Source organism: Otolemur garnettii, unplaced genomic scaffold (assembly GCF_000181295.1).
Source record: "Otolemur garnettii isolate 467f Iridium unplaced genomic scaffold, OtoGar3 scaffold00006, whole genome shotgun sequence".
Lineage (NCBI taxonomy): Eukaryota > Metazoa > Chordata > Mammalia > Primates > Galagidae > Otolemur > Otolemur garnettii.
In genome coordinates this window covers 33,004,413-33,018,329 of record NW_003852401.1, presented here as the reverse complement: position 1 = coordinate 33,018,329, position 13,917 = coordinate 33,004,413, and the positions used below count along the sequence as shown (strand labels likewise).

Sequence of the window (13,917 nt, the reverse complement as noted above, 5' to 3'; positions counted from 1 at the left end):
GGTTGCTGTGAGCTATGATACCAGCCTACTCTACCTAGGCTGACTGAGTTAAAAAAGAAATTCATTACCAAGGGTAAGTCAAGTTTCTAAAATCTTGTGATTTAAGGTTTGGCAGGATTCAGATTACTCTTTAAATGAGTGGTTGATGTATTTAAGAAGGTGACATTGATGAAATTCCTGAATTCTTTAAGTTTTTCTCTTTCTTCTTTTAGATCTGTATGTCGGAGCCTGGGAAGTTTACTCAAAAGGTGAAGGTATGGATTAGTGAGTACTGGAACCTAGTGGAGACTGTAGCCATCGGCCTGTTCTCAGTTGGCTTTGGCCTTCGCTGGGGCCGCCCCCCTTTCCACACCGCCGGGCGGCTCATCTACTGCATAGATATCATCTTCTGGTTCTCACGGCTCCTGGACTTCCTCGCTGTGAATCAACATGCAGGTCCCTATGTGACCATGATTGCAAAAATGGTGAGTACAGTCTGGTTTTATATCCTGGTATTCTTTTTAATTTTTAGCAAAAGAATCATGCTATGTTGCCCTGGCTGGACTTTTTTTTTTTTTTTTTTTAGACAGAGTCTCACTGTGTCTCCCTCAGTTGAGTGCTATGGTGTCACAGCTCACAGCAACCTCAAACTCTTGGGCGGAAGAGTCTCTTGCCTCAGCCTCCCAAGTAGCTGGGACTATAGGTGCCCGCCACAATGCCAGGCTGTTTTTTGTTGCAATTGTCATTGTTGTTTAGCTGGCCCGGGCTGGGTTTGAACTCACCAGTCTCAGTGTATGTAGCTGGTGCCGTAACCACTGTGCTATGGGCACCAAGCCCAGGCTGGACTTTTAACTCCTGGGCTCAAGTGATCCTTCTACCTTAGGGTCCCAAGTAGCTGGAACTATAAGGTGTGCTATCATACTTGGCTTCTTTAATGATTCTACCTAATTTTATGGTTCACATCCAATAGTTTAACTTTAGGAATTATTTAGAAAGGCACAAAGAACAAGATCATTTCTTCACTGCTTTCCATGCAATCACAAACTTGTATTTGCAACAACTGTCTCGGATAGCATAGTGGGTAGTTGATCAGGATACCCACTTACCCTTTTGGTCAGGGTCACATAACAGGGATTGAGTCAAATTTGTCTTTGGGCACAATTGCTGAGGGCCAGATTTGTATGAGGCTACTCCCCATAATATTTTCTGCTAACATTATCCATTTATTTATCACTCACTCTCCCCTACCACACATTTATTTTTTTTTTCAGACAGGATCTGACCCTGTCATCCAGGCTGGAGTGCAGTGGTGAGAATATAGTTCACTATAGCTTCCAATTTCTGGGCTCACACCGTCTTCCTGCCCCAGCCTCTTAGAAGCTGAGATTCCAGGCATGTGCCACAGTGCCTAGCTGATCTACCATGCTCTTAAATAGTGCTTATGACAGGCCACACATGACTCTAAGTAGTCTGTGTATATTAACTTGTTTAATCTTCGTAGCAACTTTGTGAGATAGGTAGTATTATTATAGACATTTCCCATCAAGGCAATGGGTATATGTGGGAGCCAGGATTCCACAGTGGGTCATCTGGATCTGAACTTGCTGATCATTTCAGCTTTTTCCATCTGGCTATTTATAAGGACCTAAGATCTATCCTCTAGGAAGTGCAGTATCTGAGGGTCATTTTTGGCCTTTCCCTCTGGAATACTCCCCAGCAGGGAAGGGGGATGTTCTGCGAGACGCAAGGTAGTGCTGAAACAAATGAAAAGGACAGAAAAGGGAGAACTTGAGGACTCCACAGACAGATTTTTCTAATTTTACACTTTTCTCTTTGATAAGAAATGTTTTCTCTGGTCTTGATGACATTAATATTTATGATGTAGGCTGTACTGAGATGACCAGTGTATATCAGTGACTTAGCACTGGGTTATTTCTCCCAAGTTTGATGAGTACTCGTGGGGGTGTCCTCTGGGCAGTGACTTAAGGGATCTTGTGACATATCCATGTCAACATGTGGCTTCTGTGGTCTCTCATTTCAGGGAATGAGAGAGGTAGAGAAAGTCTGATGGCTTTGAACTGCTCTGGACAAGCGCTGACCCAAGTCAACATCACTCCACAGCCCTAGAATAGGTTTCATGGTGCCAGCCCAGTGGAAGCAAAACTAGGAAGTGCAGGGCCTCTCTTGGAATAGTGGTGGGCATTCTGGTGAATACTCTCTCTGCCACAGTGAGCTAATGGATTAAGTTGTACATTTAGTACATGGTGTAAACCTGGCTTGGTCAACTTCTCACACTCTAATCAATTCCCGGAGATAATTCTGGGAATAAAGAGTCATTGGACTAATTTGAATACACCTTATATTTTTCCCTTTCCTAACTGCTGGTCCAATGGGGGAAAAGTTGGCTCTTTGCTCATTAAAAGGTGCTCACATTTCATTATTGCTTAATGAAAGAAGCATAGATTCCCCACTCTCGGCACATTTATGTTGTTCCATAGACCACACTGAGTTGAAACACGTACCGTGCAGAGAAATCGAAACCGTTCAGCCCAGGAAAGCCTAGCTATTTATGGACCAGGGCATTTTAGTCAATGGCTAGACAGTTTTATGACTGGCAGGTGTAGTTACGATGGTTGGTTTGTCTCGACTCTCAGATCTGTGCTAAGATTCTGGTTGTGTGTTACAGACAGCAAACATGTTTTACATTGTGATCATGATGGCTATAGTCCTGCTGAGCTTCGGAGTGGCGCGCAAGGCCATCTTGTCACCAAAGGAGCCGCCGTCCTGGACCCTGGCTCGAGATATTGTGTTTCAGCCATACTGGATGATATACGGAGAAGTTTATGCTGGAGAGATAGATGGTACGTAGGAGATTTTGCCATTATGCAGAAATCGCACCTTTGTAGATACACAGAGTGAGAAAGAAAAAAAACCCCAAAGAAAAGCAAAACAGTCATCTGAATCTTAAAACATGTGTAAAATTTGTGATCTGTGATATTCTCTGTGCTATACGCGGTGTCTGTCTGGAGTTGTGGACTGTGATTTGTCTTACCTTCCATTCTTTTTCTCCATTTGTAGTCTGTGAGAGCGAGCCCGCTTGCCCTCCTGGCTCTTTTCTGACTCCATTTCTGCAAGCCGTCTACCTCTTCGTGCAGTATATCATCATGGTGAACCTGCTGATTGCTTTCTTCAAGTAGGTTATTTTCATTTCATACGTCTTATATCAGCAAAACGTGGGGCCAGGCATGTTGGGTAGAATCACATGCATTTTGAGTACGTAATATGTGGTTTTTGCGCATTCCATGTTTTAAAATTATAGTTTTAAGATACGGACATGAAAGTGCTGGTGATGAGAAGGGCAGCGTAGGAATCCATGAAGTAATTAATCCAGTCATCCATCTGCATCCACAGGGGGCTAACTCCTGGACCCCCCACAGACAGCAAAATCCATCATGCTCACGCCCTTTTATAAAATGGTGTAGTATTTGCAAGTCACCTGTCCACATCTTCCCGTATACTTCAAATCATCTTTCAATTTCTTGTAAGACCCCATACAATGTAGATACCGTGTGTGGCTATGCCGTATCATTTAGAGAATATTGGCAGGAAAGGAAGTCTGTATTTCTTCAGGACAGACACAGCCATCCATTTTTTTCCCTATTATTTTTGCTCTGTGGTGAATTAAATCTACAGATGTGGAACCCATGGATATGGAGAGCTGACTGTGGAGAGAAGTACAGTATAATAAAAGCAGAATGAAGTGGGATCTTGAATTGTAATGAAGCAGGAAGTTAGAATGATGACAGACTGGCAGTGGATGGAGTTGAAAGTTGGCTAAGGAGTTCTTGGTCCAGTGGACCTCAGAGGACCTCAGTGGACCTCAGTGGACCGCAGTGGACCTCAGTGGAACTCATCTCTGTTCTCTTTTATCTCACTTTTCACTTCTTCTCATTCTCCTTTCCTGGATCGTCTTCTCCCCAACCTTTCAACACTGATTTGTTCCTGAGCCCAGACCTCGCCCTTTTATTTATGTGTTGTTATGGCCTTGTTCAGTTTTCCTGTATGTCCTGATTAGGCCCAATTTATATCTCCAGGCCGGCTCTCTTTCTCATACTCTAGTCATGCAGGTCCAGCTGCCTTCTCGATCACCAGTTAACAGTGTAATCTATTTCTAAGATTTAAAATGTCTCCCATCTATTTCCCCTCTTTCCCAGCATACATTTAAACATGAGTTTCTGTTGAAGGTCTATCTTTTCAGTTGTTTAGGCCAAAAACCTTGGAGTCATTCTTAATTCCTCTTGTGTAGCTATTTTGAAACTATCAGGATCTTTCTAAACCATCAGAAACTCAGGTTTCAAATAGATCATCACTTCAGCTACCTCTCACCACTCACTGTTACCCTAAAGCCTCCTGATTTATTTCTCTACTTCTGTCTTCTGCCCTTTTACTTTGTTCTCAACACTGCTGCCCAAACAATCATTTATTTAGGGCTAATCTTGGTGTTGCCCAGGCTGAGGTCCAATGGCCTGGTCACAGTTCACTGCAGTCTTAAAGTCTTGGGCTCCAGCATTCTTACCGCTTCAGCCTTCTGAATACCACTGTTCCTGGCCAACTTTTATAATGCACCACTGTACCTGGCTAACTTTTTACCTTTCTGCAGAGATGGATTCTCACTCTGTTGCCCAGGCTTGTCTTGAACTGCTGGCCTCAAGCAGTCCTCCCCACCTTAGCTTCCCCAAATGATAGGATTATAGGCATAAGCCACCATATTCAGTCCCAAATGACTCTTTAAAAACATAGATCAGATGATGTCACTTCAATTGCTCCCCATTTACCTCAGGGTAAAAATCTAAGTTCCTACAGTGACCTGTATGGCCCCATGTCATTTGGCTTCCCTGTGACTTCTCAAATCACACTTCAACCCATTCCTCTCCAACCACACTGGCCCCTCCCAGGCTTTCCGACAACACTCTTACATCTGCACTTGCTGTGGTCTCTGCCTGGAATGCTGTTCCCCCAGATGACACTGTGGTTCATTCCCTCACCCCTCTAGTCTTGCACAAACGGCTGGTTTGTGACTAGGCCTAACCTAAGCGTTATAGTGAAAAGTACAGCCCCTTCCCTCTGCCATCTTCTCGGCAGGCCTCATTCCCTAATCGTCTTTCTTTATACCTACTTGTAGACACGAACATATTTCGTCATTTATTTATCATGTTTTTCTGTTACATGGCTCCTCTACTGGAATAAAAAGTCCACAAAGATAAGTCATTTTGCCTTTTTTGTTCGTGAATTTAACTCAAATACTGAGAAGAATGCCTGGTTTGTCATTATTTAGTAGATGAAAGAAATCAAGTGAGGCGATGGGAAGAAATTAGTATTTTCTGTTTTCCTCTTATGTGCAAGTATATAGATAAGAAAAGAGAAAATAAATTTATAGGATCTAAGAAAATAGAGAAGGCAGGGGATGAGAGGTAGTCAAAATAAAGCAGAATACTTAAAAAGATGACTTGGTAGGTTGTTATGTATATATGGGAAGGATATACTTCCCTGCTTGTTATAAGATTATGAGAGAGCTTTCATTCCTCTTAACCCTGCCATTTTAGGGACTTATAACATTTGTCCACATTTAATTATTATAGCTATTCTTTGATATGTTCCATAAGAGGCTGTGAGATTTTTGTTGCTCAAAAATATCCAGTGTCGAAAGGGAGGTTGGAAAATCCTCTCCTAGGCGAGACTTCGCACTTTAGAAATGAACACATTGGCTCGGCGCCTATAGCTCAACGGGCTAGGGCGCCAGCCACGTACACCTAAGGTGGCGGGTTCGAATCCCCAGCCCGGACCCGCCAAACAACAATGACGGCTGCAACTAAAAAATAGCCAGGCGTTGTGGCGGGCGCCTGTGGTCCCAGCTACTTGGGAGGCGGAGGCAGGAGACTCGCTGGAGCCCGGGAGTTGGAGGTTGCTGTGAGCTGTAACGCCACGGCACTCTACCCAGGGGGACAGCTTGAGGCTCTGTCTCAACAAAAAAAAAAAAAAAAAGAAATGAACACATTGTGGACTAAACAAAGTTGAGCAATCTCAGATCTGACTACTTGTCCAGGAGCTGCGGACAGACAGAATTCTTCATACCAATAAATAAAAAGAACCTGAACTACACTGAGAAGGTCGCCACCTGCTGGTGGAAGGCTGCAGTCACGTTTGGCATGGTTTCTCTTGTAGGGCTTGCTGAGACGCTATTTGCTAGAATCTCCACCTCCACCTTGTCCAAGGTGATCAATGTATTTTGTTTGGTGGAAGAAGCATCATTAGGGAGTTGCCGGGCAAGACCTGAGAATGTGCATTTCTGACATGTTCTCAGGTGATGCTGAATCTCTGATCCAGTCATCGATGTTTCAATCACCTTCTGTATGGATTCTGTGAAACTTCCCTCCTACTCTTATCCTAAGCTGGATTTCCCCAGGATGATTCTGGTTTTATTTCTTTAGCGCTGTTCAAGGTCAGGGTATTCTGTGTTTTTGTTTGCTAAATTTGGCTACTCTTTCTCAGATTCTGCTGTGCTATCTTTCTCTAAAGAAGCTAAAGTTCTTGTTAGTCTAAGGAAGATGTTAAGGAGGTCACTCCGTTGTGTCACCCCACCTCAATATCATGTATATACTGAGAGGTAAGAAGTTAAAAGTAACAGGTTGTTTTAGAATAATGTTACTTCCAGCCATTACTTCCAATACAAGCTCCATAATCTCAATATTCTCTATACCATCGGATAACTGATACAGTTCAAAGGAAAATTTGAAGTGGCTGACCAGTAAGAAGTTACTTTTATTATAAAGTTAATCTAAATAATTTACCTCGCTTCTAGTAGAGGCTGTGCTTATTGATTTATTTTAGGATGAAATGATTCTTCTTCCCTGTCTCTTCTTCATCAATACGTTTTGTTTGTATTTTTTTCTTTTTTATTCTTTTGTTTGGGTATTTTAATTAGGATTATTCTAGCAGTTCTCAACATCGGACATTAGGAGGATCTCTTCATAAGGTTGATGATGTAGAGGAACATTAAAGCTGTTTACCCAAAAGGATGAATTATAGATTGAAAAAGGGCTGCTTATGTGAGAATAGATGGTGACCCAAGAGCGGTGTTGAGTTCCAGAGGGCAATTTCTGTTCATTACATTGAATATATTTGCGCTTTCTTCTCTCTGACTGTAATTTCCGTCTTTTGCTTGTTATTCTGATTAGCATATTTTATTGTCCACGGTGATTAATATATTTTGTTTGGTGGAAGATGAATCATAAATGCAGTGGTTATTAGTTTTATTATCTAATGGCTGATAGTGGCAGGTGAACCAATCATAAACATATGGAAAATGAAGAAACTTTTGTGTTTCAGGATTTCGTATTAAAACATTGTTCCTCTCTCACTACAATTTACAGCAATGTTTATTTAGATATGAAGTCCATTTCAAATAAGCTGTGGAAATACAACCGCTATCGCTACATCATGACATACTATGAGAAGCCCTGGCTCCCACCACCTTTCATCCTCCTGTGTCACGTGTGTCTCCTTCTCCGCCGCCTATGCCATCATCGAACGCCCAATGACCAAGAAGAGGGTGACGTTGGATTAAGTAAGTTTTACTGGTGAGGCAAGAGGAAGAGAGTGAAAAATAGAGATCTAAAGCAGAGAGACACACTGGGCATTTGTAAATTAAATTCAGGGTGCAGGATGGAAGACTCTGGGAGTCAGCTGATGCCCTGGGGCAAAGTAAACACACTCACCTCCTCATGTGGTCATTAGGTTGTCATAGCGCCTTTTGCCAAAATTAGTGGATACTTTGAAAGAAGAACTAGGGAGGAAGAGAATCTCTGAATGTGTGAAGGGCTTTGTCACTTGGAAAACCTATAGTTTCTCTTTAGGCCTTATCAGACTGACTCCTAGAGAACAGTCACATGACACATTTTTTTCTCTGTGGTGGAAGATGGAATTCAAATAAAGAGGAGTTACAGAAGGTCTTGGGATCTAAGGGGAGTAGATAAGGCTTTGCTTAACTTATTAACCAGAATTCTAGTTCTCTGGTTCTCTAGCCTACTGAATATGGAGGTGATTCTGAATTTTTGAGAACTTCAACTCAGAAGCTAGGCATGGTGGTGTGCACGTGGTCCCAGCTACTCAGGAGGCTGAGGCAGGAGGATCTCATGAGCCTAGAAGCTCAAAGCTGCAGTGTATGGGTGAGCCTGTAACTAACTACTCTAACCTGGGCAGCATAGAGAATCAGGATACAGAAATAAGGATTCTCACTTTTTGTTTTCTCTCAAAGCATAAACCTATATAATTTGACGTTTTCCTAGTCCACCTTTTTTAGCCAAATCTTGGCAGCATAATGTGACTGTCACACTAATTGTGAGAGGAGAATATTGCTTCTTGTGGTTTTTCAGGTCTTTTGTGTTTTTTTCATCAAGCAATTCCACATTTGGTACCAGGCCCATTTCTAGATAATTCCTAAACATACTGGGACCAGGTAGCATAAATCCACAACACTTTGTCACAATTCCTAAATCTAAAATCTCTCTGAAAACTGAATGTCTTTTTTTCTTCATAAATTAGAGAAAAGACTCATTTGGCCAGAAGAGGCTGATGGGAACTTGTATGAAGCCACTTATGCTTTTTATCTGTCATAGTGTGAATAATCATCGATTTTGTTACAGAAAATAGTAATGTGTTTGATTTGAGGAACTGCCCTAGGCTTAAATAGGGATTTTGTTTCCCTTATGGTATATGCACTACATTATCTTTCTAAAACTAGAAATGAAAAATTCTGAATTCTAAAATACTCCTGATTTCAGGTATTTCAGATAAGGTGTAGTGGAATATTTATATATTTAGGCAGGTCTATCTCCCCTGCAGCCTGTTATTATGGGTTGACAGAGCGATCTGTTTTACTTGTGGTAATTGGCTCTGTGAACTGTTTTTTTTTTTTTTCTCTTGAGTCACTTTGAAGGTTTCTTTTTCTTTTTCTAATTTCTTCCCCTGAAGAGATTCAACCTTTATATAGAAGCCAAAGCACAATTGAAATTAACGTGAAGGCTTATGATTTCAAGCTTCTGTTAGAGAAGCATCCAGGCATTGGCTACAGAACCATTGCCACCTAATGCACAGAATGAACCACTTCAGAGTTTCTAGAATTGACTAGGATGTGCTCTGATTTCCTAATCCCCTATGAAAGAAACTTCTCTGGGCTCACATTGGTCTGGGATGAAAGGATGATTTCATAGAAAACTCAAACACATGCTTTGATAGGTAGAGATGAGTTCACTTTGCACCCTGGAACATTATTGAATTTTCCTGAAGTTGCTTCTCATCTTTTACGTGAAGACATTTACACACAGGGCAGCAGTGCCACCTTGTGGAGTGTTACAAGAAAGCGTCACACACTGTAAGCTGCACCTGTCACGAGTCCAGTGGCGTGATCATAGCTCACTCACTGCAGCCTTGAATTCCTGGGTTCAAGAGATTCTTCCGCCTCAGCCTCCTGAGTAGCTGAGATTATAGATGCGAGTCCCTGTGTCTTGTGGGAACTTCTTTTTGAATAGTTTGTTCTCAGGGATCCACAGAAGGCTCATGTCACAGCAGTTGTGAAGTTTCTTATTTGTAGAAGAGTTGGGTTGGGATAGGAGAGACTAGATTTTTTTCAGCGTTTGAAAGATTCTTCCACACCATATAAATCAGAAAATACTGTGCACTTGAATTGTAAACACATTTAATGACTGAACTTTACTTTCTATTGGCCATTTTTTTTGATTTAGAATTAATTTTTGTTCATTTTATGGGAAAGTAATGGACCAAGTGTATTTTTTAATAAATTCTGGAGAACTGTATTAGTTCTTTTTCTCTTAATTTGAGTGAAACCATTCAAGAAAGAGAATTTTCCAGTTTTATCTTTTTAGCAGTATCACTTCGTGTTTATATTTTCCAACTTTTAGAAACTTGCTTAAAAGACAACGTATCATTCTGTTAGGTAAGAGTGAGAGCCAGTGTGGTAGACCAAGTATGAATGTTGAAGCTTGGTGAGGAATTATATCAGTCTCCTTATATCACAAAATCATCTGTCTTTTTAAATTTTATTTTTTGAGACAGGGTCTTGTTTTGTTACCAGGGCTAGAGTGCATGCCTTCATCATTGATCACTGGAACCTCAAACTTCTGGGGTCAAGTAATCCTCCTGGTATAACCTCCTAAATAGCTGGAACCACACCTGGCTAATTAATAACATTTTTTTTTTTTTGTAGACATGCTTTATTGCTGGGGCTGGTTGTGAACTGGTCTCAAGCAAGCCTCTTGCCTTGACCTTCTAAACTACTAGAATTAAAGGTGTGAGCCACTGCACCTGGCCAGGGCTTATCATAATTATAAGCATGATAATTGCTTATATCATTTATAATTTATTGCTTATAAATGATATAAGCAATTATCATGCTTATAATTATGTCAGGGAACATATACAGCCTTGATTGACCATTGACTGGTAATGATGATGTCTCTTTGTCCACAGAAGGTCTTAGTATATATAAACTCAGTGTAACAATTTAAAATTTTCTTCTACTTACTGGATTAATTTCAGTACATCTTAGCTTCTACTAACTTTGATTTTAACCTATAGGTTACTTATTGTCATTTTGGTAGCTCAAATAATTGGCATCAAAGAAAATCTGATTCTTTCCCCCATTTTGTATAAATAAAGTGAGCTTTTTTTTTGAGACAGAGCCTGGGGTAGAGTAGCATCACAGCTCACAGCAACCTCCAACTTCTGGGCTCAACTGATTCTCCTGCCTCCATCTCCCAAGTAGCTGGGACTACAGGCACCCACCACAGTGCCCAGCTATTTTTTGGTTGCAGCTGTCGTCATTTGGTGGGCCTGGGCTGGATTCGAACCCACCAGCTCAGGTATATGTGGCTGGTGCCTTAGCCACTTGACCCATAGGCTCAAGTAAACTTTTATTAAGGTGTGAAAATATTCCAACCTATGAAAATATTGAAAAGAGATCATTCTTTATATGAGTCACTTTCAAAGAATAGGTAGGAGAGATTCATATGGGTGTTTCCAGTTGTTTCTAGATAATGCTTCTCCATTAACACTGGGAATACAGTATGACAAGACAGGAAATTTTTATCACACAACTGATAGTTTTCAACATAGGTGGAGGAAAAGCCACCCATCCTCTGTGCCGGGTTCCGACTTAGGGAGAATAATGATTCTTTTCATGTCCCATACTTACTTCTCCAGAACTCTACTTGAGTAAGGAGGATCTGAAAAAACTTCATGATTTTGAAGAGCAGTGTGTGGAAAAATACTTCCATGAGAAGATGGAAGATCTAAATTTTAGTTGTGAGGAGCGAATCCGAGGGACATCAGAAAGGTAAAAAGCTCTGTCTTTCCCCTTCCCAAACTGCTGCCAACATTGGATTCTACTAGAATAGCTAAAAGAGTGGAAAGATCCATTTTCAAATCCCACAGGTTTGGTTTCTCTAAAATTGGAAGCATTTAGTCACACGTGACATTCATGTAGACAGTGCTTGTTTATTGAGCATCTACTACGTTCCAGGCATTCTTCTAGTTAGGAGGGATAAATAGAGACTAAGAGAGAGTCCCTGTCTTCAAAGGATTTATGTTCTAATGTGTGTGTGTGTGTGTGTACGTTGTGAGGGAAATAAAAGCAGTGGAGAACAAAAAGTAAGCAAGGAAACACATAAAAGAAATACATGAATGTATTAGGAAAGTGCCCTGGGATGGAAGGCAGATGTGTTACTGATTCTGGGTGCATGGCCTTGGGTTAAAATATTCAGGACTATATGTGATGATATGCGTTTTTTTTAAAACACAAAACTGCTCTCATAACGGGAAGGAAATTGGCAAAAGTTAATTGTGTTCTTTCATTTTTGAATATACATGGAGCTGACCGTAAAACATTATACCTACTTAACAAGTACATAAGTACTTTTTTCCTAATTTTCAAATATCAGATAGGTAGCTGTAAATCCTTAAATATGCTTTATTTATTTAAAACTAAATCACATTGGCTCGGCGCCTGTGGCTCAAGCGGCTAAGGTGCCAGCCACATACATCTAAGGTGGCAGGTTCGAATCCAGCCCGGGCCCTCCAAACAACAATGACGGCTGCAACCAAAAAATAGCCGGGCGTTGTGGCGGGCGCCTGTGGTCCCAGCTACTTGGGAGGCGGAGGCAGGAGACTCGCTTGAGCCCAGGAGTTGGAGGTTGTTGTGACTTGTGATGCCACAGCACTCTACCCAAGGGGACAGCTTGAGGCTCTGTTTCAACCCCCCCCACCCCAAACCCCAAACAAACTAAATCACATTAAGAACTTTCTAAATTGTTCATTGTAGGCATAAGATGTATTTATGTGAGTCTGGACTTCCCTATTGATACCATATTTATGCAAATATGTGTTTATGTAGGTGATTCAATTTCAGATCAAATTTAATAGTGAGAAAAACTGAATATCAAACTCTATTTGATTATTCAAAATTGAATATCATAGAATTGTGAGCCCACAAAATTCTATTTAACCTAAATATTATCTTCAGGCCACAGCTATATGACGGCCCTTTCTGTTTGCCTTTTCTGTGCATTCTGCCCCCTTTATAGCTGTGCTCATTGAATCCTGTGGGCCAGCATGGTCTCAGTTTTGCATGGAGCACATACCCGTATTAGGAACTTACAGAGCTAGAATGACATCCTGCTTCAGCTATTTACTAGTTGTACTTGGGCAAATTCATTGAGCCTCTTTTGGCCTTAGTTTTCTTATCTGTAAAATGGGCATGTAAACAGACCTACCTCTTAAGAGTTGTGAGAATGAAATGAGATAATAGAGATGAACTGTGTGGCAGAGTGATGTAATCTGTAATCATAGAACTCTGGGAGGCCAAGGCAGGTGGATCACCTGAGCTCAGGAGTTCGAGACCAGCCTGAGCAAGAGCAAGACCCCATCTCAACTAAAAATAGGAAATAGGTGTGAGCCACTGCACCCGGCCTAGTTTTAGGTTTCTTAAGCTAAAGATTCTTGTGGTGCATTTAGCCAAAGATGTCCAGGAGTCTTTCAATGTATGAATCTGAAGCCCTGGACAGCGAGATCATCTGCTTGTGGGGAGAGTCAGTTGTAGGTCCTCAGCCCATTGTAGGAAACTAAAAGTCTAACAGAGGAAGGGAAGGGCCCAGGAAGCAAGTAGACCAAGGGAACTCAGCCAGCGGAGGGTTGAACCCTAGGAGGTACAATGCCTGTGTAAGGGGCAGAGAAAGAGGCACTCAGGGAGAAGACAGGAGAGAACTGGTCAGAGGAATATGAGGAGAAGGCCTGGAGGGTTAGGACCAGAAGCCAAGTGAACATAGAGGGAAACTTGAGAATCAGACGTTTACAAACAGATAATTCAATGATGATAACAAGGTCCTAAAAGTATGAATTATTACATGCTATTATATTTTTCTTAGATTCTTTTCTTGGGATTTGAATAGAAGATTAGAAGTTAGATGGGTATGTAGCTTCTGAAAACTTCCTTCTAAGGGGTTTAATGAAGCTCTAAATTGGCCACAAAATGTAGTCAATTTTCTTTCTGGATAGAGCTATCTCCGTGGCACTGTTTTTTTTCTATCATCCTTGTTGAAGTCATTTCTGGAGAGATCATAGATGAGATATGCAAGAGAGGGAAGAATATTTCCTGAAGTAACTGAGCAATAGTTTGAAGACAGAGGGAAGATAGATCAGGGGGATATTTGTATGTTTGCTTATGTCTGAAGTAGAGGTTGCCTGTATCCTTCTTGAACTATGTGAGTTGTGAAAGTGGAAAAATAGAGCCTGGTAAGGCTGCTTTATAATTTGCTTTCCCTGGTAGGAACACCAGTTTTTTTTCTTTGGTTTTTTTTTTTTTTTTTT

The 13,917-nt window shown here is 41.2% G+C and overlaps 1 protein-coding gene across 1 annotated transcript in view; it reads left to right on the top strand.

Moving 5' to 3' along the window:
* The window catches only part of TRPM6 (transient receptor potential cation channel subfamily M member 6), a 166,597-nt gene that overhangs the window by 106,858 nt on the left and 45,822 nt on the right, over positions 1-13,917 (top strand). The window contains exons 21-25 of the mRNA XM_023509005.1: positions 213-464; positions 2,666-2,840; positions 3,058-3,172; positions 7,410-7,603; positions 11,257-11,389. Of these exons, the coding sequence (XP_023364773.1) occupies positions 213-464; positions 2,666-2,840; positions 3,058-3,172; positions 7,410-7,603; positions 11,257-11,389 (869 nt within the window). The remainder of the gene's footprint in view (positions 1-212; positions 465-2,665; positions 2,841-3,057; positions 3,173-7,409; positions 7,604-11,256; positions 11,390-13,917) is intronic.